This window comes from Cotesia typhae, unplaced genomic scaffold (genome assembly GCF_013202065.1).
Source record: "Cotesia typhae breed Kobodo isofemale line unplaced genomic scaffold, CoteBio_Ctyphae contig_48, whole genome shotgun sequence".
Classification (NCBI taxonomy): domain Eukaryota; kingdom Metazoa; phylum Arthropoda; class Insecta; order Hymenoptera; family Braconidae; genus Cotesia; species Cotesia typhae.
Genome location: NW_027423756.1, coordinates 12,746,778 through 12,770,917, shown reverse-complemented (window position 1 = coordinate 12,770,917; position 24,140 = coordinate 12,746,778). Strand labels below are relative to the sequence as shown.

The window sequence follows — 24,140 nt, the reverse complement described above, 5'->3', positions numbered from 1 at the left end:
TTCGCTCAGAACCGTTTAAGAGCATATGGGCACAAAACTAATGTGGATGAACGGGTAGAAGGGTACTCGCAAACTTAATTGTCCATTTAATATTAAAAACTCGTAGGCTATGACTGTTGATTGCAACAATCACTGCAGTAATAGTTTTTATATCGATTTTTTATTTCTTTTGTTGCAGTGGGGTCGCCAGTCTTCTTTGGTTTTTCGACTTGACCAGATCGTATGGAAATAACGTTGATGCGGGCTTTGACAAGTGTTATTTGGATCAAAAAAATTATTTTGAAGCAGCATAAAATATTTTGAGTCAAAATATTTTTAATGAGGCAATATTTATCTACTTACACATTTTTAATCATCAGCCAAGGCAATGTCAAAGTAAGTTTTCAATTTTTATTAACAAAATCTTAATTCAAAAAATTGAACTTGATTTTTTTGGAAACTATTGAAATATTTATTTATTTTATTTGAACAAACGTAGAATATTTTAAACATTTTTTATTAGATATTTTCCGTGTGATAATTTGATCAAACCTCCGGTTCAAAAGTTTTTAGTAATAAGTAATACGAAATTGTGGTGTTGATCACCTAAAACAGTGTGTTAGAGTTTTTGGGTGTTAATAAAAATATAAAATGAAATTTATAGTTACCGCTTGAAACATATCAATAGACACAACGGCAAAGTTGTATACTCTTATCGTCAGTGGTTTTTGCGTGAGCATCACAGTTAACGACTATTAATCGGTTGTTTCCAATCCAGTTCCCGTCGTAAATTGCTACCCGCAATTTTTCACTCTAGTGAAGTGAAAATTCCCGAGTTTAATTATATTTTTATTGACGCACATAATTCATATTATATCAATGAGAATATGACATGATAATTAGACCAGCTAGTTACCTCACTGGTTAATCGTGTTCGTGACCATGAGTAGAGGAAAACTTGGGTTAATTTCAACCCTGCGTGTCCTGTAGATAGTATCGCTACCGTAATAGGTATTGTGGTTGCCTAGTTTCCGGAAAAAATATTTGTCAAAGATAAATAAAAAAAATTAAAAATTTTAATTTTGCTCAAAAATTATAAATATTGTCTCAAAAAAATAATCTGATCAAAATTGTGATTACTGTTGTAGAAAATGCCAAATTTTGACTTACTTTAAAAATTTTATTTTATTAAATAAATTTTTTTTTAACTTACATGCGAAAGATGAAAAATAACTGCGCAAAGTATGAGCGCGTTTGTCTTCAATGACCACAAAATAATGGCTTGATATACTCTTTGTAGTTTGCTGCAACACTCCAATAACAGCTCGTACTTTTTAACACACTCCTTTACAGTTTCTTGGGGATCAGTATCTTCATCAAAAAAGGAAATTTTATGGGAAATTTCTCTTAAAATTCCGATCATTTGAAAAGTGTAATAAATAAAGAGGGAATCAAAGCTTCCAGTAACGAAAACAATACTACAAGTTATCAGTAATTCATTGAGAAAATGAAGGTGGTAGACAAACGTGTTAGGAATTGGACGCCAAGGATAAACGTTGGGATAGATGAGATTGTATTTTATTGGATGAGTCCCGTGTCTCCATTGACTGATTATCGATAAAATTGGAGCGATTGCGTAGGAAATGCACGTCAATGTTACGAACGTAGTTATCAATATCGGCAAACGGCGGAAGTTCGTAATTCCATTGGAAACTATGTTCGACAATTTAGGCTTTTTTATCAGCTCGTCGTAATACGAATCGAGTAATTCGTACAAATCATTAACGTCCTTGCGGTAGACTTGGATGCAAACTGCCTTGCAACAAAAAACAATTTTTTTATTGTATTTACAATTTATCGTAAGTTATGTGTGTTAGTTTGAATTTAGTGGCGACGCACTTTCATCAGCACTGTCGAAAATCCAAACAGCGTACTCATATTTTTAGTCACTAGTTTGACGTTTCCGATGTGCGTCATAAAAAAATTGAAGACGCCAATTGATGGGATGATGAAAAAAGATATGTGCAAGCATAGTAACGACCGAAATAAAAAGTTTGAATTTTCGGATGACCAAAGACCGACAGTTGCGAGCAAACTTTTCATAAATCTTTTAAACTTTTTATACTCCAACTGTCTCGCTGTTGTTGTCTCTGAATACATGCTTCTCAATTAATACCTGTAGTTTGATAGTTGAGCTGACATTAAGTGGAATTGGTATAAAAATCGGAGGTAGATACAATTATAAATTTTTAAAATTAAATCTACCATCGTTTTCTATAAAACGATTCAGATGATTGTTTGTAATTGATGTAATGCTTTTTTTATCGATTAGAAAATTTTAAGAACACAGATGGGGTTAACTTCAGTCTTAGTTTAGCTCTCGTGTTGCAAAGATCTTCTGAAAATTTTTAAGTTTTTTTCTGCATGTGTTTATTCAAAAGTTTTTCTTTTTTTTTTTTTGGTTAGAAAAATTTATGTTATAAATTATAATTTATTTTTATTGTAATTAAAAAGTTAATTTGAAATTTTTTTTTGGTAAATTATTGTATAAGTGCTTTAAAAATGAATTATTTAAAAATTTTAAAAATAATTATTTTTAAAGATTTTGATAATAAAAATGAACTAATTTTGATAATTATGTTCAAAAATTGGAACTTTTGACAGTTAAATTGAAAATTTAAACTTTCCGAAAATTACTTTAGATTTCACCAAAGTATTAATTATACAAGTACGTACAAATCGTCAAAGTTTTTAAACTTAAGTTCACTAAAAGTTCAAATTTTCAACCTTCTATTTCACAAGTTCCATTCATTAATTTTCAAAATCAAATTAATTATTTAGAAAACCTGATAATTGACTAAAGAAAAATTAAATGCATAAACTTTAAATAACCGACAGTCAAAATTGAAAATAACACTTTATTAAAATATATAACATTTGTCCATTTCGAATTAATTTGATACATATATAGCTTATGCTTCATCAAAAGTGTTGAGGAGCAAAAAGTACGAAGCTGTAGTATTTAAAACCTTTGAAAGAAAAAAATTAATCACAAAAAAAACATCTAAAAAAATGTAAGATGAAAGATCTAGCGTGCTTACCGATCCAAACATTTCAACAGAAACAATTGAATAATTGCAAGCCGTCAAAATGAGGGGTTTTTGGGACAACATGATGATGATGTTCCGCATGAAGCTCTTGTTGCCAACCCAGTTAGCAGAGTAAATTGCCGCTTTGCAATCTTCACTCTGTTTACGGCAAATAGAAGCTTTTTGAGTGAAATGGCATTCAATGATTAAATTTTTGGACTTACCTCGGCAGTAAGTCGCGAGCCAGCCCACGCGTAAATAAATACTTGAATTAACTTAACGCCTGCGTACGCTGTAAATAGAATTATCCTTCCTATAGATATGGAACTCATCTGACAAACAATACACGTCTCATATTTATTTAGTATTGTATCTAAGTGTCCGTAATTTGTGTGTAATTATAAAAAATATTTTACTTGACTGAGCTGGAAGGTAACAGCGCATAATATCACTGCATTAGTTCCCATTGTCCACAGGATGATGGGTCCGTAAATACGCTGGAGCTTTCGACATGACGCTATTAAAATTCCGTACTGAAAAACACACCTTCGTACAACTAGGTCACTAGATCCTTTGTCGTCATTGTCTTCGTGGAAGTGCTTCATGCGGTAAGATATTTCCCGCAAAAATCCAATCATTTGGAAAACATGGAGTGAGTACAAATTATCCACAGCAATTGTTATTAAAATTATACTAAAAATGGCGAATGACTCTGTCAAAAAGTGCACTCGGTAGCGAAATCCATTCGGAGGTATTTCCCAATTATAAATTGTCGGAAATGGTAGGATGTATTTTATGTGGTCAGCTCCACGAATTAATTGGGAAATTATGAAAATAATTGGAATTATTATGTAAGACATGCAAGCTACAACTACGAAAAATATCGCGACGTAAGATAGCCGTCGGATTGTCGTTATTTGGTCCAATACTATGTTGGTCATTTTTGGATCACGGATCAGGTTGTTGTAATGCGAGACAAGCATTTTACGCAAGTCTTTTACGTCTTTTCTATTTAGGACTATTGCAAATCCCTTGAAAAAAAAAAAAAAAAAAAAAAAAAAAAAAAAAAAAAAAAAAATTTCTAAGATAAAAATGTTGTGGAAAACAATTACAGGACTTACTTTTACGATAATTGTCAGGTAACTCGCCAGAAGACTAAAACTCTTGGTCGCAAGAGAAACATTTGTAAAATTTGTTCTGAAAAAATTAAACACTCCAACAAATGGCAGAATACATGTTGACATCTGCAAGTAAATTATTGAACGACAAAACAGAGATGACTCTTCTGGCGACCATAGTCCTATTGTAGACAATAATAATCTGATGAGGTTTTCGTAAGCTATGTACTCCGCTAATTTGCTTTTACTCATTTCTGAGTATCAATTAAGTGACGGTAAATAAGATAATTTCTTGAAGTTTTTGACAAAAATTACTTTGAATATTGTATGATGTTGTTGAGTCTTTGGAAGAACATGTTCTGGGAATATATTTTTAAGTGGGCAATTATATTATTTTATTATATTGTTGGACAATTTAATAAATTTTAATGGGTTAAATATTGATTGAAACGTAGTATAGAGAGCGCTAGAGTACCTGTTGAAATTGAACCATATTCTTGAACAGATCGGGAGGTGTAATTTTTTTGTGCTGTCCAGTTTTATTGATTTCTGTTTTTTCAAAAATTTACGATACAATTTTTTTTAGTATAATTTTTAAAATACAAATTAGAGGTAAGTTCTTAAAAAAAATTTGAATATTGTGAAAAAATTTATTAAAAATACATTGACAAAAATGAAATGAAAATGATTTACGATTTACTAGTTAATACTACGAAACTAATGAAAAGTGAGCGTTAACATTTATGTTAATGTCAACTTTTATAATAAATTTAGACGAATAATTTTCAAGATAACTTTACAATATTCACTGGTACAGAAAATATTTTACTTAATTTCCATTACACATATTTTTTAATTGTACAAATTGTATCATAATAATTAAGACTGCTCGGCAAATGTGTTAAGTAATAAAAAGTAGGATATTGTGGTGTTTAGAACCTAAAATAAGGTAAACGTTTAGTGATGTAAAATGAATCGTGATAAAAAATCAACTTACGGACATAAATACGTCCATTGAAACGGCTGTAAAGCTACAGGCCTGCAATATAAGTGGCTGTTGTGATAGCATAATAATAACTGAGTGCATAAAAGGCTTGTCACCGACCCAATTAGCCGCATACATGGCGTCTCTGCATTTATCACTCTGTGATAACATAAATAGTTAATTTTTAATTATTAAAAAAATTTAGTTTTGTTAGATTTGGTTTTTATTTCTCAAGGATTTAAAAATATGATCTGCAGAGTAAAAATTGATTTAATTTAAAAAAGAGATCTTGATTAAAAAAAAAAAAAAAAAAAAAAAAACTTAAAAAATTTCTTTTCCTTGAATCAAATCAAATTTATTAAAAAAAAAAATTTAGTAATAAAAAATTATTAAAACAAAAAAGCTTTTGATTATAAAAAAATAAATTTTAAAGTTTAGCTTTAATTTATTTTTTTAAGACGGGGAAAAAATCAATTTTTATACAGATAATATTTAATTTTGTCAAACAAGAAATAAAAATATTTATAAATTAAAAGTTTTGGTACCTCAGCAGTTAAAAGTGTGCTCACCCATGCGTAAATAAACACTTGAGAAAATTTAGCCCCAGCGTATGTCGAAAATAAAATAATTCGGCTAACAGATATAGAAGTCATCTGACAAAAATAAATCCTTTGAAAATGATATTTATTAATACGTTCAAACACGTAATACTTATAACAATATTTTTACTTGGCTGAGCTGAAAAATAACGGCACACAGAATAATAGCATTTGTGCTCATTGTCCAAAGTATCACGGGACTGTAAATTCGTTGTAGCTTATTTTTGCAATATATCAACGTTTCGTAGTAGTTCATACACTCTCGTACCACAACGGCACTCAACTCTTTGCTCTTCTCATCAAAACCAATCATTCGCTGGGAAATTGCACGAAGAAGCCCGATCATTTGGAAAATGTAGTGTGTGTAGATGTTGTCCACGCCGACTGTTATGCAGATTACACTCAAAACAGTCAACGACTCGTTGAGAAAGTGGAGCTTAAAGCGAAAGCTATTTGGCGGAATGCTCCATCCGTAAATCGTCGGAAACGGCAACATATATTTTATGGGCTTCACTCCATTAATTGCTTGGCTTATCATCCCAAGAGCGGGAATAATTATGTAAGAGAGGCAAGAAATCGCAACGAATATCGACATTGTGTACGACAGCCGTCGAAAAGTCGTTACTTGCTTCAAGACTGGCTTCTTCAATTTTTTATTCGACAGAAATTTTTGGTAATTTGAGCCCAAAATTTCGTTAAGCTCATTCACATCTTCGCGGTACACTATTATGCAAACTCCCTTAAAAAATAATTCGAAAAAAAAATTTAATAAATTTTGGAAAAATAAATGTTATAATTTTCGTGAAAAAATGTTTTACTTACTTTCAAAATAATTGTTATAAAACTTACGAGTATACTTAAGCCTCTTGTCAGATAGAAAACGTTAGTGATGTACTTTTTTAAAAAATTAAAAATTCCAATCATTGGTATCACAGACATGGACATTTGAAAGTAAAGAATTGAACGTTGTAACAAAGTGTTGGGGTCGTTAGGTGAGGTTTTTAACCCGAGCATTGTCAGTATAAGTTTTATAAAATTTTCGTATTCTATGTAACTAGATATACTGTCTTGAGTCATTGTCGAATATAAGTTAAACGGCGATAAATAACAAAATAAGCCGATTACAAATCGTTTCTGGCGAAAAAATTATTTTCAAATTTTTTATTATAAAATGGTACTTATTGCATAAAAAATTCATCAAAACAACATTTAATTGGGCAATTTTGTACTTTTTACAATTTAATAAAGTTTTGAGACATAATAATACTCGTTTGTTTCAATGTTTCAAATATTGATCTAAAATTTAGTAGAGTGCGCTATAGTATCAGTTTTAATCCAACCGTCGACATGAACAAATCAGACTGGTATAAACTTTGTTTTCCTGAATTCGGTAAAAATAGTTGTCTTTTTTGTGTCTAAATTTGTGCGGCTAAACTATTACGATCAGAATAAAAATTCATTTTTGAAATAGTTTGTTGTTGAATTCAAATCGTAAAGCTTCATTCAAGATAATAAAATGAAATAAAATAAAATTCAAAATTGCAGCTTGAAGGTAAAAAAATATTTCTTTTGCAAAAAAATTAATTTATTATCAAAAAATTGCGATAATTTATAATTAAGCTTGAAATAAAATAAATAATTTAATTTTTACATACTTGAATACTTTATATGAAAAAAAAAAAAGGACAATTTTAAAATGATAAGTTTAGTGTGGTTACAGAGATGAAATTATGCTGACTTTAAATGCCATGTTTTATACTTTCTTCCATGCTCGTTTCGGTTTTTGCGGTGAAAAATGAAACTCTCGTTTCGGTTTAATGTTGCAATACTCTTCTGGCTTCTAACCTCCTGAAATCCGAGTCGTTAAATTTTTTTTTACACTACTATCTTTACTGTAATACCGTAACAATATTCTTTTATAATTTATTATTCCTCTTTGAGTACAAAGCTATCCTTTTCTCAAAAGAAACATATATCTATGCTATTACCCAGTATTATCACCTAACAAACCATCACAAACCGTAATTACTTCATAAATTTTTCCTTAAAAAAAAAAACAACAATTTTTATAACCACATTGATTTTTTTTTTCTAAACTATAAGTAAGAATACAAGAGATTTATTTCATTAAAAAGGGTTTTTAAGGCTTTAATGGTTAATAAAAAATTCACGATCTCTTCCAAAGTCGCTGACACTGTTAACACCTCCGTCGATATAAAAATTTAATTAAATACTCTCCTGGGAAAGGATAAAAAAATTTTATAATTTATAAATAAACAGTTACTCTTTAAATTTTACTAGCTCGTTAATAAAATAAATAATAGCGTAAAAAAATGAAATAGCAAAAAAATTCTTCTGAATTCTTTTGAACTCTTATCAGCAATCGCAAGAAATGTTATCATCTATAGCAATGTATCGAAACTATTGTGTAAGAACCCAACAAAGAATTTTTGACGTTTAAATTTATCTGGGAAGCATGCAGAAGCATCGGAGCATCTACATGTTGAGATGTGCATCGAATACAAAGTATCCCTAGAGTTTTTCATCAGGAGCAGAGTTGATTATTCAAGCATTTTTCGCACTCTCTGCTTCTAAAGTTAAGTCACGGTTACAACCGGGAAAAAAGGTCGACAGCAAAGTTACTGTTATGTATCAAGTTTCTAGTATTTTCCCGAGCCTGGGGTCTGGATGTGTGTGATGTGTGTGAGAGTGTGGGTGTGCGATGTAGAATAGAATGCGTGAATGCGGGCAACAATAAATTGGTGAAGGAGGAGAATAAATGAGAATGAATGAGAGGGATAATGTAGGAGGGAAGACAAAATTAGAGAGGAAATGAGAGAATGAGAGTTGTGCGAGACTATTATATAGAATGTAAAATAATAGACGAAGGCGCGTGGCGAACGAATGACAAGTTCAATTTCTCTGTCGTAGAGAGCCAGGAAAGCCCATCAGTGTGATGGCTTTTACTTAGAGCTTTGCACTTTCTAGCTCCCTTCTCTACGTAACCGAATACCAGAAGACAGGATAGCAGTCTGTCTGTGAGTTCTGTATATTTAAAGGCGCAAACTATTTGTTTGTAGTAGGAATGTCAAGTTGTATGTTTGTGACACACGACTATATTGTACTACGTGCAGAGCGATTTACGCTTTCTACAAATGAATGAGGTATAAATGGGATCCCTTGATGAGCTTCTCGAGAGTTTCGTTGTTCTACAATCTGTTTAGATATTGCATGTCGAGGAGACGCAATATCTTCGAGAATATGATGCCTCAATTAACTTCAGGGACACTATATTGTTGCGCTCAGAGTCAAGTGTTACCCTTAAATTCAAGCGTGAAATCCAAAATCAAAATTGTGGTTTGAGTTACATTTTTTAGGTTTAAGTTCCATTGAAAAAATTTTCATTAGTTAATTTTTTTTTGTAAATCCTTAAATTATGTTTTTTATTTGAAAAAAATTTGTTTATAAGGTATTACAAAATTTTAGCTATTCAATATGTTCATGAAAAATCTAAAAAATTTTTCTGATATGTCCAAATAGCAATTTTGATATTTTTTTAATGAAAATTAATTCTATTTGACTTAATATAGCCATTTCAAACTAAATATGGTCTTATATGTTTCTACACCACTTTTTGATCTAAAATAGTGTTAAGAACATCCGATAGATGGCGCACGATCGCTTAATCGTCTCCCTAGCAGAGTGTTAAGTTTCAAAATATTAATATAAAATAAAAATTAATCTTTTCACCTTCCCATGGAAATTATTTGAAGCTAGCTTTTAGAAAAATTACCTACTAAGCTAATTTCTGTTCTATGACAGGTTAATTGATGTTTAAATATTTAGAAAAAATGAAAAATTATTATAACTTATTTTTTATTCTTATAATTAATCTGACATGGCCATTTACTCTCAGATCAATCCATATTAAGCTTGATACGAAAATTGACCGTCAAAAAATATTTTTAGGAAAATTTGTGATAAAAAAATTACTAATATTTCTTTTTTTTATTATAATAAAAAAAATTGAATATTATACAAGTATAAAACGTAATATGAGTATCATAGAAGCGATTGAAGCCAGGAAAATCATTGGTCATATCATATAATATCACTCTTGAAGAAGCCGTGCCTGCTGAACAACTGAGCTTTGTTCTTCCCCCACTCCAAGTTCGTGACTCAGAATATCGAATATAAAAAATAAGTTTTTTCTTTCAGTAAAATTTATAAGTGGATAATGAGTGATAACTTGCAGGGGCAATTTTTATAATGCTACAAAGTTTCTTTTAACCGTTTAGATGACATGTAGGTGCATATAAAAATCATTTTCCGTCATTATGGTATTATATAAATTGAGGGAATTACGAAAATTGCGTGGGGTCGATCAAGCTATAGCTCTGAGCAATTTTTTCAAAAAATCAATATCTTATATACTGGAGCTCAGTTCTATCCTGGCTTTCATCGACTTCACTTCATTTACTTCGAGACTACACGAGCAGCAGTAAAGTGACAAAGCTATTGCTTCTTTTTTAACATTGTAAAAAAACGTTCGCGTCTGTGTTTAGTGTTACTGATTTAGTTTTTAAATAACAATTCAGTTTTAAATTCTAATTTTTTATATCAATCAACATTTTTTCATTTATTTTTTTTTTTTTTTTTTTATCAATTTAATAATTTAATAAATTTTTTTGTGTTTTTGTGAATCATTTATGAATGGAATTTAATTTTTTGATACTTGTGTATAAATACCATTGCTTTAATTCAACTAAAAATAAATTTAATTTATTATGAATAAAAAATAAATCAAATTTTATTTTATTTTTCCCAATCGCGTTGCTTATTGATTATATTAAAATTATCAAGCTTTTATCTCACGCTTGTAAATTTTAAATAAAACATTTTCACCCGAATTATCAATAATTATTATTATTACAATTTTAACAGTACCGCTCGACATTGTTTTATTACAAATTTCAGTTTTAATACCGCTGAATCGTTCATTTGTTAATACCTTACTATGAATTGAAATGTTCATAAAATATAATGAGTGAAAACGGTCCAAAAGTGCATGCACGTATAGCGCTAGCATGTATATATACATTATTCGTATCCCAATTTAGTGTCGAATACAATGAAAAGTCAAGTGACATCCTGGAGTGTAATCTCTGCTTTTAATGTGGGATCATACTGAACAATGCCTCAGACTATTTCAAATCGACATTTTAAATCGTAAATTTCGTCAGAATGAACTTTTCTGCTCATTCAAGCTGACTATTCACATTTTTTGTCACTGTCATTTTGTTTAATGAAAGCTTTCATTATATTTCTCCTTTTTTTTTTATTTTTATCAAAACATTTAATCATTATTCTCATTTTTGCTTGTTACAGAGCGGCTTTTGAACTGAATAAAAAATTACAGAGAGCACAATTTTGTGTGAAAATAATTTTTCAATTCAAGGATCAAAATTTATTGACTAAACCAATTTAAGGTCTATTAATTATTGTTATTACTGCTCATAACTCATGAGTACTGTATCTTGTAAGTATATTTGTAAATGTATAAGTATATTCGTACATTTATACGGTCCGGGGTCATACCTTCATCCTTCTATTTCCTCTATCCTTTGAATACTTGTTTGATTAGGACAGTTTAGTTTGTAAATATTACTACAAACAAAACTTAATTATAATAAATGACCAATTACTATGCACCAATTAATAAAAAAATATTTTTTCGGAGGTTAATACATTAATAATGTTTTAAATTAAAATAAAATAAAGTTTATTTTATTTACGACTGTTACCGCGTGTATCGAAACACAAATGAAATGCTGATTGTAAATAACATTCGCAGTCACGAACATTTATTGTCACGAGTGTGCTTAAGGCACTTTGCTATCAGTGACTCTCAAATTAGATCCTACGTACAAAGGTTCGCTATGATATACACGAGAAATATACTGCGAATATTGCGTACACCAAAATTTAATTACTTTACAGTCATAACAAAATTTTACAACCTTTTAACCTGAATATAAAGAAAAAATTTAATAAATTGAATTTTTTACTCTCTGGCATTTTAGTCGAATAATTTTATTAGTGAAATAAAAATGTAAACTTGGTCAATTTTATTTCAAAAATTAATTTCTCGAGTAAAACCACAGCTTACTAACAACTTGAGCGAATGGTAGATAGATCATACAGCATAGGTGAGCTGTTCTATAGACACTGGCTCTTTTTTCCAGGCGACTTTCATAAACTGCTAGCTACTGAGAGTATAAATCAGGTTACGCTAAAATTTTGTTTGTATTCTTCTAGTTTCCACGTTCATGCTTAAAACCGAGAGACTGTGGTAAACCAAATGTATATCATGTTAAATAGAAATAAAAGACATTTTTTTATGAGTGAGAGAAATTTTCAGGATTAAAATATTCAATTAGTTGATTTTATTTATTTCTTTTATTTTAATTAATTATTCGACGGATTTAAAAATAAATTTAAGAATGTTGTAAAATTTTGTGCATTAAAAAAATTAAATTGATACAAGAAAAAAAATTTTTGAATTCAAAATTTTTTCGTTTAAATTAAATTAATTTTTTTTTTTGAATGCACAAATTTTGAACGATTTGGAGTAAAAATATTTTAACAAAATAAACCTTGAAATAAAAAATTTTGGACTTAATTTCACAACAAAAATTCGAAACTATATTGATTGTATTCTAACTAATTGCTCCAAAACAAACTAACAGCGAAACCAAAGTTACTAACTTTCTGTTTGAACATTGTAAACCCTGTGCTGTAGATATTTACTATTTGAACACTTCTCAACAATGAAAACACATAATAACATTGTTGGTTACAGCAAATTCCCTGAAGTCGAAGCCATCACCGGAAAACAACTTCGTGGGCATAATTTGATATACCGTAACAAAATACATCTTGTTTATAAAACAACCCACTGCTGATTTAACTAAACAAGTTAATAAATATTATAATTATTTGTATATCTGTCTGCCTATTATATAAATTGAAAAGCATCACTAAAAATTGATCCGCTTTATTGCAGAACAACAACGTAAAATAAAGTTAACGACGTTTCAATGAATTGGTCTGATCGTTGTCAGCTCGTTAGTGCCCGTCCTCTGAAAGCTCGTTAACTTTCCATTAATCTTCAATTTATGGAGTAAAATAGCTTATCGGCTTGCAGCAATTGCAATCAATGATTCTGCGGTCTCGGGCCGACCAGACTAGTGTCTCTATCAAATTATTGCTTGTCTGCTAATTTACCTACGAAGAGAAATTATTTAAAAATGTTTAAAGCTCAAGAACGTGAAGAAGAAAAAGGCGTGAAAAGCCAGAAATAAAATAAAAAATAAACTAGGGAGCGCAAAGGTGTTGCGCGTGCTCGAGACAGAGTCGAGAGGATGCAGACAGACGATGAGTATCCCTGTAAAACTTGCCGGGGTCGCATATGCACGAAATAAATTTTTCTTTAATTTTATTAATTTCTAACCGAGTTATTTTTTCTATGAATAAATAAATTCTATAGAAATCAAAGTGTTCAAACAATGTAAAAATTTTGAATCGAATAATAACTGATGTATTCACTAAAGTTACTTTCTCTCGAAGTAATATCGAAAAACTTTTTCTACTTCTATGTAAATCTGAATTGCTTTATTTTTACGCTAGTTATTATTAAAAAATAGACATAGTAAAGTGTTTTTTTTTTTGTCACTTCTGTAATATCGTCGTAAAGTTTGTTGGACTTGACTTAATTTTTTTTTTATTTGGAAAAAAATCCCTTATGATTATCATTATCATCGATATGATTTAAATCATACCTTTAACTCTTGAACTAAAGTTAAAAAGGTTTATTACATAAAAATCGTTCTGTTGAAGATATCGATTCACTTTGATATTCATAGAAAAATTCAAATTAAAGTTTTATCTTTGATGTTTCTGATTGATCTTTTCATACGATTATATCAAGGTGAATCTAATAATGTTGCAATTGCATCGACTTGATTGATATCATACCCCGTATTTTTAGCATTAATATATTTGTAAATAAAATACATTAAGTCTTTTGCTACTAAGGCTGTTTTTTCACACAGTAAAAAATTTTGTGTCATTGCGTCAAAAAATTTTTTGTTAAAAATTTTTATGTTAAATATTTAACATTTTTTTGTGTTGATTTAAAAGAAAAAATATTAAATTTACTCATAAAAGTGTTAAATATTTAACACAAAAATTTTTGACGCAATGATTTTTTTACTGTGCAGGTGCTATAAATAAAAAACAAAAAATATTTTTATTATCCATTTTTTTAACAGGCGTTTATTAATGTTTTGAGAATATAAAAAAAAAAAAAAAAAATAAAAAAAGTCAAAAAATACAAAACTGAAAAAGTTATATGGTGTTGAAGTGGGGAGTCCAAAAGTTGTCCGAAAAAATGTATATGTTTAACTTTGAAATAAATGTATTTTTATTTTACTAAATGTTTCGATAATACTGATATCAAGTACTGTTTTGTATCGAGAAATAATAAATAAAAGTAATGTTGAAACACCCATTACATAGACTGTACATACAAATCTTTATGAACGTGTACATACATGTATGTTGTATATATAAATGTAGATACTTGTGTATTATATTTCAGAGCGTCGAAAAAGTAAAAAAATGAAGCGAATAAGTAAAGGAGGGTGAACTATAAGAAAATGCTCTTAGAACCACAATAGAGACAATGTCGCTCAGTGGACGTTTTAAGACAATAGAACTTTATGGGCAATAATAGTCATTGCGATACCGGTCAATGGAGCCAAGATAATGCCAGCAAAAGACAAAAAGGAACGAAAAAGAGACTAACTAAAATAACAAAATTCGCATCTTCAGCTCGAGCTATTTGAGGATCGAAACGAGGTAAGAACCCTTATTTTTTTTATTTTTACCCGATGATCGCCGTCAAATGATAATGTGACACAGGCTTTTCCTAGAACTTACCGCTAAATTTCATGGACAATAACCTTGCGGGATATTTTTACTTTTATTTTGGATAATTTCATTTTTTTATTTATCTCGAACCATTGCTCAAGTTATTTGTTCGAGACATTAACTTCATTACCATATTCATGATAATATTATAAATATAAAGCATCTAATATTTTTACAAAAAGTTAAATGATTTTTTTAAACAGGAAATTTCTTGGTAAATTTCAAAATATTAAATTTAAAGCTTTAAAAATTTGGAGTAAAAAAATTTCTTTATTTTTATATTTTATTATTCATGACAATAAAGTTAGCCGACATTTAAAAATTTTTAGAATTTTTTCAATTGAAAAAATTATTAAAAAAAAAACTTCAAAAACTGCGAGTGTAATTTTTTAAAAATATTTTTTTGTTTTAATTTAATTATTAAAAAAGAATCAAAAAATTTAGAACGTCGGCTAACTTTAATGACATTTATCCTTCTCATGGATTTATCAAAAATAAAAGATAATTTTTTTTTGGATCATATTAATAAAAAAAAAAAAAATCGGCAAAAAAGAACTTTTGGTGATATTTAAGTGAAAAGAAAAGTTGTACTAGCATTCTTGAAAGTTTAAATAAAATAATGTTAAAAAAACTCAGAAATTATAAAATTATTTAATGATCTACAAAAAAAACTTATGAAAAATGATAACCTTTAAACTCAGAAAAGAAGACAAACAAATAAAGCATATTTAGTGGTTGAGATAACGAAAAACAAAGTAACTTTAAAAGTAAGGTTAACCATTTCAGGAAAAGTCTTCCACTAAAGGTTCACGTAATGTAGTTACTAAAAATAAACATAAGTAATAAACGATAAAATCAAAAGCAATTGGATATAATTCAAGCCTTGGATGAATTAATCCAGGCGTAAAGTTAGGAGTTTCATTTCATGAATACAAAAATACATAAAGAATAAATGAAATGAGAGTAGTCTGAACGACACTACTTTTTACAGTAGAACCAGGACGTCTCGACATCAGACGTCGCGCTCAGCTCTGACATTACAGTACCGAGAGTAGAGAGTGGAGAGCAAAAAGAAAGCAAAAAGGGTCGATGCCTTCGCGCATACTTATGTTTAAGACATGTATTTGTATGCGGTGATAAAGCTTAGAGAAAGAAGAAAAAAGGAGGGAGAGGCTGATAATAAAAGAAAGAGGATGTAAAAAATAGAGTAGAAAAGTAAAGAGTCGGCTCCAATTACGGCGTTTAGAGAAGGCTCCAGTACTATACATACTCTGCTATTCCAGAAGAGTCTTTGCGCGAAGGGTGAATTCCATCGTAGCGACTCCCTCAGCCTCTACAGAGGAGCCTCGAGGTATCTCCACCGTCCGTCGTTCTTATTCTGCATCCCGACTTTCTCTTACTGGGTGCCGGGTGTATAATATATAAAAAATCTATACATATATATATATATATATATATATATATATATATTCTGCGTATAGTATGAATAGTAAGGTACTCATATGAGAGTACTCTCGTTAGGTTTTCTCCATTCAGTTATATCCGCTTTGGCGCGATTCTGCAGATGCGAACAGACATCTACATTACATGGTTATTTCCTTGCCTTCGTCTCATCCTGTCTCTGTCTTCCTGTTTCTGCGTAACCTGTTCACGCTCCTGGTTCTCAAATCAATCCGGAGCTGTCTGCGACACCTGTTTACAAGAGGATGTTAGAAATTAACGAGTAGCATATATACAAGCGCAATTAACACTCTCGCTAAATGAAGATCCAACTTGAATATGTCTATGTTTGCAGAACACGTCTTATCAGAGGCATACGGCACTTACTAGAGTCATTTTTGCACGACTCATGATGCGAAGCATCAGAGAGTGCTTTACGATCGAAAAATTTTTTTTGCCTCGTTTCGGCAACTATTTTTATTATTATAGCCCTGTTAGTTTACGGAATCAAGATATTTTGCATACTATCGTCAAGATTATTTAACAAAGATTAATTCCATACTTTTTAAAAATTGATTTAATGCAATAGAAATGTTTAAACATTTTTTTTTTTTCACATTCTTTATTTTATTAATATTTCATAATTAAATGAGCATTATGAGTCGTGCACTTTTGGATTTTCCAAATTTTTTTTATGTTTATCTTTAAAATGTATCTTGAGAAAATTAATTAAAAAAAAAAAAAAAAATTTATGATTATTATTTTAGCGGTAAGCTGGAAAAAGTTACTCGGTAAGTAATTAGTTAATAAATAATTTCAAAGTCTCACCCTGGGTGGTAGTTCTTGAATTATTTCAAGGCTCCTAGTTTATGATTCACCCTCGCTGTTGATCCAACTTTTTCTTGGCAATTAATTCCATTAATTTATTCATATTAATTCCGGGGTTATGCGCAGAGAAAGAATTTTAAAGATGTTAATAAATTAACTGGAACTTATTTCTTGTTATTAACATGTTCAAGGATTTATTTGACAATTTGTCTGTCTGTGCGAAATTTCTGTTATTAATTACTAAAAAAATTTATTTTTAGTCTTTAAAATAAATATATATGTATCACGAAATTATTGTAATTAGTGAGAGTAATTCACGTTCACGTTAACTCTGAAACAAAATACATAACAGTATTATGTGCTGCAAATAATGAAGAAAATTCCAGATGAAAGTAAAGTTGGCTAACGTCATCTTAAGTTTGAAATCATGTTTCAGACTATGTTATCCACTTTACTTCTCATAATTACCGGCATTAAAACTTTGACTTTATATGTCTTAAGCGGTTGAAGTAAGACGATTTAATACCAACGGCACATGTGGATATTCTGCTGTTAAGGTGGTTGCTTTAAATAACTAATTTAGCCATTTTAGACCTTGGGTAGATATTTAAAAATACAATTTAGATTAAGTTTAATTAAATAAAAATATTAAAATAAAAAGAAACTATTTTTATTAAAATTTTAAAACTTATTTTAGGAATTTTATCGTAAAATTTATAAAACTTTGCTTGCAATTTTTTAAAAATATTTTTTTAGTTATAAATAAACAAAAAATAAAATTTTTGATAAAAAAAAATTATCGCTTACAAAATATTTATTTTTTTCAGATGTATAAAATCGAGATGCCTTGAAACTATCAAAAGAACATTCAAAAACATGAAAAGTAAAAGAGAAATAAGAAACTGTTAAAGATTATTCTGGAAGAATGGCGTTGTGAACGAGAAAAGCCTTTCTGTACTTGACATTTGTTGCTATAACATCGCTGAGTTTGAGGTAAAAGTTTTCTTGATGCATTTTAACTCTTGATGCTACTTTAAATCGCCAGGGAGTTGCTAACATCAAGCATTCATTTACATAGGTTTAACATATGAAGAGCACCGTAGGCTGAACTAGTCTCGGAGATAAGATACATCTGCATGAACAACGTCTAGACAATCAACTGCTGTGTGCAACGGAATTATGTTAGGATGTTTATCCAAGCTATTGTGTTGTAACTAACAATAATACCATTATCATTACATATTTTCCTTACAAGTCATTTTATCTAAAAATAATATCATATATTAAATTCAAGGTAATTTATTTTACACGACTTTCCGTGAGTTGTCATCGTAATTTATTTATTTGCTGTTTGATAAAAAGATAAAACCGTATCAAGGTTGCTGCACGCCTACTAAATTGATGGTGCGGTGGGTTTTTTTTTTTTTTTTTATCAACCATTAACACAAGCACTTAACATTAAAACGTCCGTATTAATTTTTTCAATAAGCTTTGAAGCACCTAATTGAAATTAAATGTAAAAATTCACTGCAGTCTCTTTATTATAATTATAAATAAATTATTTCAATGAAACTTCGGGAAAGTACTCAACTAAGTAGAATTAACATTCAATGAAAACTTAGTTCCAATGAAACTTTTGATTGCCGCGAGAGTTATTCTAATTGATAAATTCGATGTATACATCGTAAGCAACTTATACAAACGGATAGAACGGACTTTTGAACTGAAACCACTCAACCGTATTTGTAACTGTTATTTCGAACTCAAGAAGCTCGAAGACACCGCAAACTTTTTAATTGCTTGGCAAATTAACCGATCGATGGTGAAGCAGATTTTATCGATCACTCTTGCTCTGATCCTGAGAGACGTTAAATATGTTAGTAGAGAATTTTGGTTCTTTTGCAGACTAGGACACGTAGTCTCCTAGTCTACTAATGTTCGGTATAATAAGGAGCTCTTGTACGAGCCATAAAACATTATTAGCGCGGACCGTGCTCGAAAATTTTAAAATAAGGCAATTTCTGTGCAAACTTTATAGATAAAAATTTTTACTTTGTTTTTATACGCTATTTTTAACTTCTCGTTGCCTTTATTACTCTCGGAACAATTTGCGCTTTCAACTGTGTTGATTAAATGAATCAACGAGTAATTGGTAGAGCTGCAGTGAACTGATGTCTCCATGTCCAACTATTGTGATAATTAACAAGTATACATTCATTGCCTCTATTGGTTTTTAGGGAAAAAAATTTATCAAAACTTGAATGAAATACAAACAATGTCACATTTTTTTTAGAAAAATTTATGACTTAATTGACAGGAATATTTAGTCTAACCACTAAATCAATTTTTTATTATTAATCATACTTTATTGGACTGTTTCAAAAAATAAAAAATTTTTTCTCCTGAAATTTATCGATATTATTGAATTTTTTTTCCAAACTAGAATTTTATAATTTATTAAAATTTTGTCAAACTGATAAAACCGAACGTAAAATTTTTTAACGTTCTAGAAAAAAAAATCTTCAGTCATTTTTTGATAAATTTACTCGTTAAAAAATTGCTTGAGTTCAAATTTGATCTCAAAATTAAAAAATTTTTTAAATTAAAAAAATTTTGGATTTAACGCAACAATTTCGAAACGGTCTAATGCTTTGTGATCTTTGCAAGTGTGAAGGTATTACAATATATTAATATTAATTTTGCGCAATAAAATCATAGAATTGCAAACATCTATCTCATTAAAAGCCCAAAAAATGAAAATGAATAATTAGCAAATATGTTCAAACAACAATTAAATAATTTTCAATTGAATTTACTAGGATAATTTAACTACTAATATCTAAAAAGCACGTTATCTCATCGCACATAAATCTTACAAGTTTAACGAGTGTCGTAGCGATCCTTATTACCAAGGACTGCTTGCGGCACTTTTGCCATTTACCCTCTCGAGTACCATATTTTAAAAAGTTTTTTATCTTTTTTTTTATTATCATCGAACTTTTCACAATAAACATATATATCTATTTATATAATATTAAAAAGAAAAAATATCTTTCAATGTTCCGCAAAAACGCCTCGAGAGTCAATTAAATTAATACACTATTATTTGTTGGGCTATATATTTTTTTCTGCCATCTCACTACTGTATTAATTAACCCGAAGGCATTTTGGAACAATTGAAGGCATATGAGTGTGACACAACAATATAATATTATATTACATTTTTTTTTTATTTAACTTATTAATTATTAATTATATTTCCAGTCATTTATTTTCTCGATACACTCGCTAATAAGCTGCTTGATAACAAACTTTTTTAATAACTGACACTTTTAAATATTCAATTTCATTATAAATTTAATTAAGTAGTTATCGATAAAGTATGTATAGTTTCACTGTTCTTATTTTTATTTTTTTTATCGTCTTTTGTTCATTTCACTAGAATTTAATAAAGTTACTTCTTGATTCTAGATTTATCGCCAAGAGTTTCAGATTAAAGTGAAAAGCAATAAAGCCAAGTTGAGAAATAAAAAAAAAAAACATATACATATATATATGATTCTTCTTATCCAGCAAAATTTTATTTTCACTTTTTAAAATCGTTTCCTAAATACAAAAAATAAAATTCTTTATTTCAGTCTTTAGGGTCGCTTTGAATATTTGAATTTTTTTGGGAAAAAATTCAATTTAATAAAAAAAAAAAAAAAAAAAAAAAACCGCTTTAAGAAGATCCACGCGAATCAGTCAAATTTTTAAAACTTCCTGAAAATTTGTATATTCAATCTACGAAGCTTAATAATTAATAAAAAAAAAAAAAAAAACAGTAGATTTCCGGAATATTTCATCAAATAATTAGGTTTGAAAATTGTAATTTTTACATGTAGGTAAATGGAGATTCCACACAGAAAAAAAATTTAATTGAAAAAATAATAAGCTTTCGATTAAGCAATAAAAAATTATGTAATTCAGAGTGATTTATTTTTTATTAATTAATTAAATGTTAATAATTATTTAATAAGTAAATTTTTTGGAAATTTTCTCAAAAATGTTAATAATTAATTTTAAGATGCATAAAAAATTTTATAGATTATTTTTTTTTAGATATTATTTACACAGGAGGGTACTTGTATCTCCTTAAATCATGCAAAAAAATGTTCACTTAATTTTTTTCAACATAAAAATTAAATTAAATTCCATAGTAATATTTTTACAAGATTGTCATTAAACTTTTATACGATAGAAAAAATATCAACAGTAAAAATAAAGTTTGTCGTAAAATTGTAGCGACTATCATTGAAAATATTTTTATTTAGCACTAACTGATTCTAAACTACGGTCATAAAAAACGTCACCGCGATATGACGATGTAATATATGGCCAGATATTTTTATCTAATATTTTTTGTTCATTTTTTTAATAAATACTCCGAGTAAGAAGATAAAACCGTACCGAGACTTAAGTGTAATAAAGCTAACGAAGACCACCTGCACGAGTGGTCGTCCTTATCGAGCTTTCCACCTCTGGTTTTCTCAGAGATGCTCTTCACTCTATGTGGTAGCTACAGAATACTTTAGCACACCGCTCTATGGCTATGGTACACGTCTGGTCGTCTATGAGAGTCTAGTCACACAAAAAGAGAGACAGAAAATACTACTCAGTATAACACGGTAAAGTTTTAACGCCGAGTACTTAAAATTTCATGGATCCACTACCGCGAGAGGATTGTAACTGTCTCAACGTAGAAAAAAAGAGCTTTGAAAAAAAAAAAAAAAAAAAAATACTGTTAAAGTTTTCACTGTAAATCGATGCCCTAGATTACACATTCATAAGTTTAATAATTAATGATTTCCCGTCGCCTACTCCCCGAATTGTCACTGTCAATACCTAATTATTCTACCGGTTATTCATGTCTGACGTCGCTAATAGAGTTGTTTTGTGTAAAGTTGATGATGGATAATCGATATTATCGTTTTACCGATATATTTTTTATTCACGAGATTCGTCACCGATGAAAATGAATTAGAAGAGAAATTATTTATTTTTATCGGAATTTACTACAATGTAACAATAAATTTTAATCTCACAATAGATCGAGTCATTAAATAATCACGAGCATGAATATGTAATAAATTTCTAAGTAAAACAAAGTTTGTTATTTGTTATTGGGTTGCTTAATGAATCTTTTGTATATTAACTTTTAAAAGCTAGTTAATCATACCGTGTTTTAATATTTATTAGTAATTATTTTTGCGGATGATTAATAAACATTAATGTTTTCAAAGAAAAAAAAAAAATTGAACGTAAATAAAATATTTACTATTTTATTATAACTTTAACAAATAATTTATTAAATAGGTATTGTTGTTATAAAAGTGTATTAAAAAATTTTTGTAAATATTCATAATGACTCAATAAGATTCCCGGTATAATTAAATAATTAATATTATTTTTTTTTTGTCTACAAATATAATTTCTAGTATATTAAATTAATTTTTTTCTAAATATTCTACAATAATAATAAAAAAATTAATCACTTTATTAAATAACTATAAATAAATCAATTTTAAATTTCTTATAATTTATTAAATTTTCATAGAATTTTTTAACAGGAGCTTTGTTTGGGCATTTCCGCTGACATTTCAAAATTTGGCTAGAAGTGCCCAATTAAAGCTCTTGTGAAAAATTCTGTAAAAATCAAATAAATGGTCTCATCCTAAAATATTTTAGGGAATGCCTAAACACAGCTCCTGTTAAAGAAAGTACAGTGCAATTTAATAAAAGTCATGATTTAATAAAGCAAAATTTTAATTTTTTATAAAAATTTAATATTTTATCGTTATTAAATAATTTTTGACAATAAATAATTAATTAAACTGAAGGTAAAAATAAAAAAATTGTCTTTAAAAAATATTTAACTCAGTTAGAATTAAATAAAAAAAATGATCCAATTAAAATGATGAAAATTGTTTAGGTTGTTTACCGAAAAGAAATCTGGTAGCACTTGTGAGCCATTTGTCCATGACAACCGGGCTTATTTCTAATACTCATGTGCTGGGTATATACCCCGGGGCCACCGTACACTACTACCGAACTATAACAGTCCTTGCGCTAGCCCAGTAAGTTTACTAACTCAACAAAATCCAATATAACTCGCAGTATTTCATAAATAAGACAGAGATAACAGGTTCGAGCGAATAAGCACGATTATTGTACCATCTGTCCTATTACATCTTATGTCTCCGTCATTTTACAAGTTTAGATAGCATCCCGTATAGTACAGTACCCTTACCGACAAACACGCTCTCGATATCTACGTGAGCACACACTCGATTCAAATCGAACAGAGCTGGAAGGTCCCCCGGCAATTTACCAAACAAGTCATAAAAGATCCAACTAGTTCAAGTCATTCCAGTGCTCTAACTTGCGTCCATCAAAATCGCCGTATTTATTTTATTTATTTCTCCATCTGCTTTTATAAATTCAAAGTATACAAAGTGAAAAAAGGCGAGATAAATTCATATTATACAATATTTGTACGAACAACTGCAGAGGAAAAAAGAATGAATAAAAAAAAGATAAATCAGACTCAATGAGGGAACGAACTCTGCTGAAGATTCTAAAAAGAATCTTTCCTCCTCCTGCTATTCCAGAAATGCAGTTTTAACTCCCCTCCCCTCCCCCCCCCCTCTGAAACTCCCACTTGAAAGAGCATCTGGGATTTGATCGGGAGCATAATGCTCGCCTAGATACAGATATACTTTTATTTTTTCATCCTTATCTTTATTATTTTTTGTTGAGCTCGTCAAGAATTCACTGAATCAGATGAAATCTTGTGTTCTTTAGAAGATATCAGATAAGAAGAAGCAAGAAAATGATGCTGGCTTATTTAATTAACTTAAACTTAACTTTTTATTTATTTTCAGTCAATTCGCGATTAAAATGCCACGATCTGCTTCGAAAAATTGCTGGCAAACGAACTAACTTTCTTCTTTAACTGCATAGACGTGGTAAAAAAGAATCTACAGTCTACAGTCTTAAGTCTTAAGTCTGCAGCTGAGACTGTTTTTTAAATTCATTTTCATTTATTTTTTAGTTTTATCTTCTCTTT

General features: G+C 29.1%; 3 protein-coding genes and 1 long non-coding RNA gene across 4 annotated transcripts; 1 reads left to right on the top strand and 3 right to left on the bottom strand.

The window, feature by feature from the left end:
• Nucleotides 1-525: 525 nt before the first annotated feature.
• LOC141529678 (odorant receptor 10-like) lies at nucleotides 526-2,139 on the bottom strand. The gene is given in 6 exon segments (XM_074246335.1): nucleotides 526-585; nucleotides 648-732; nucleotides 734-792; nucleotides 896-1,003; nucleotides 1,193-1,795; nucleotides 1,879-2,139. Coding segments are annotated over 6 exon segments (1,176 nt in total).
• Nucleotides 2,140-2,951: 812 nt separating this feature from the next.
• LOC141529853 (uncharacterized) lies at nucleotides 2,952-4,667 on the bottom strand. The gene is made up of 3 exons (XM_074246570.1): nucleotides 3,485-4,667; nucleotides 3,293-3,400; nucleotides 2,952-3,227 (listed from the first exon to the last, which is right to left on the bottom strand). The coding sequence occupies exons 1-3, from the start codon at nucleotides 4,436-4,438 to the stop codon at nucleotides 2,952-2,954; spliced, it is 1,338 nt and encodes a 445-aa protein (XP_074102671.1). The 5' UTR covers nucleotides 4,439-4,667.
• A 214-nt stretch (nucleotides 4,668-4,881) lies between these two features.
• On the bottom strand, nucleotides 4,882-6,847 carry LOC141529872 (odorant receptor 13a-like). The gene is made up of 5 exons (XM_074246598.1): nucleotides 6,593-6,847; nucleotides 5,901-6,509; nucleotides 5,717-5,824; nucleotides 5,184-5,330; nucleotides 4,882-5,125 (listed from the first exon to the last, which is right to left on the bottom strand). Exons 1-5 carry the CDS (start codon nucleotides 6,845-6,847, stop codon nucleotides 5,066-5,068), a joined length of 1,179 nt encoding a protein of 392 aa, XP_074102699.1. The 3' UTR covers nucleotides 4,882-5,065.
• Nucleotides 6,848-14,343: 7,496 nt separating this feature from the next.
• LOC141529895 (uncharacterized) lies at nucleotides 14,344-18,411 on the top strand. The gene is made up of 3 exons (XR_012479681.1): nucleotides 14,344-14,692; nucleotides 17,860-18,025; nucleotides 18,111-18,411. It is a non-coding gene; the product is annotated as an uncharacterized LOC141529895 (long non-coding RNA).
• Nucleotides 18,412-24,140: the final 5,729 nt, after the last annotated feature.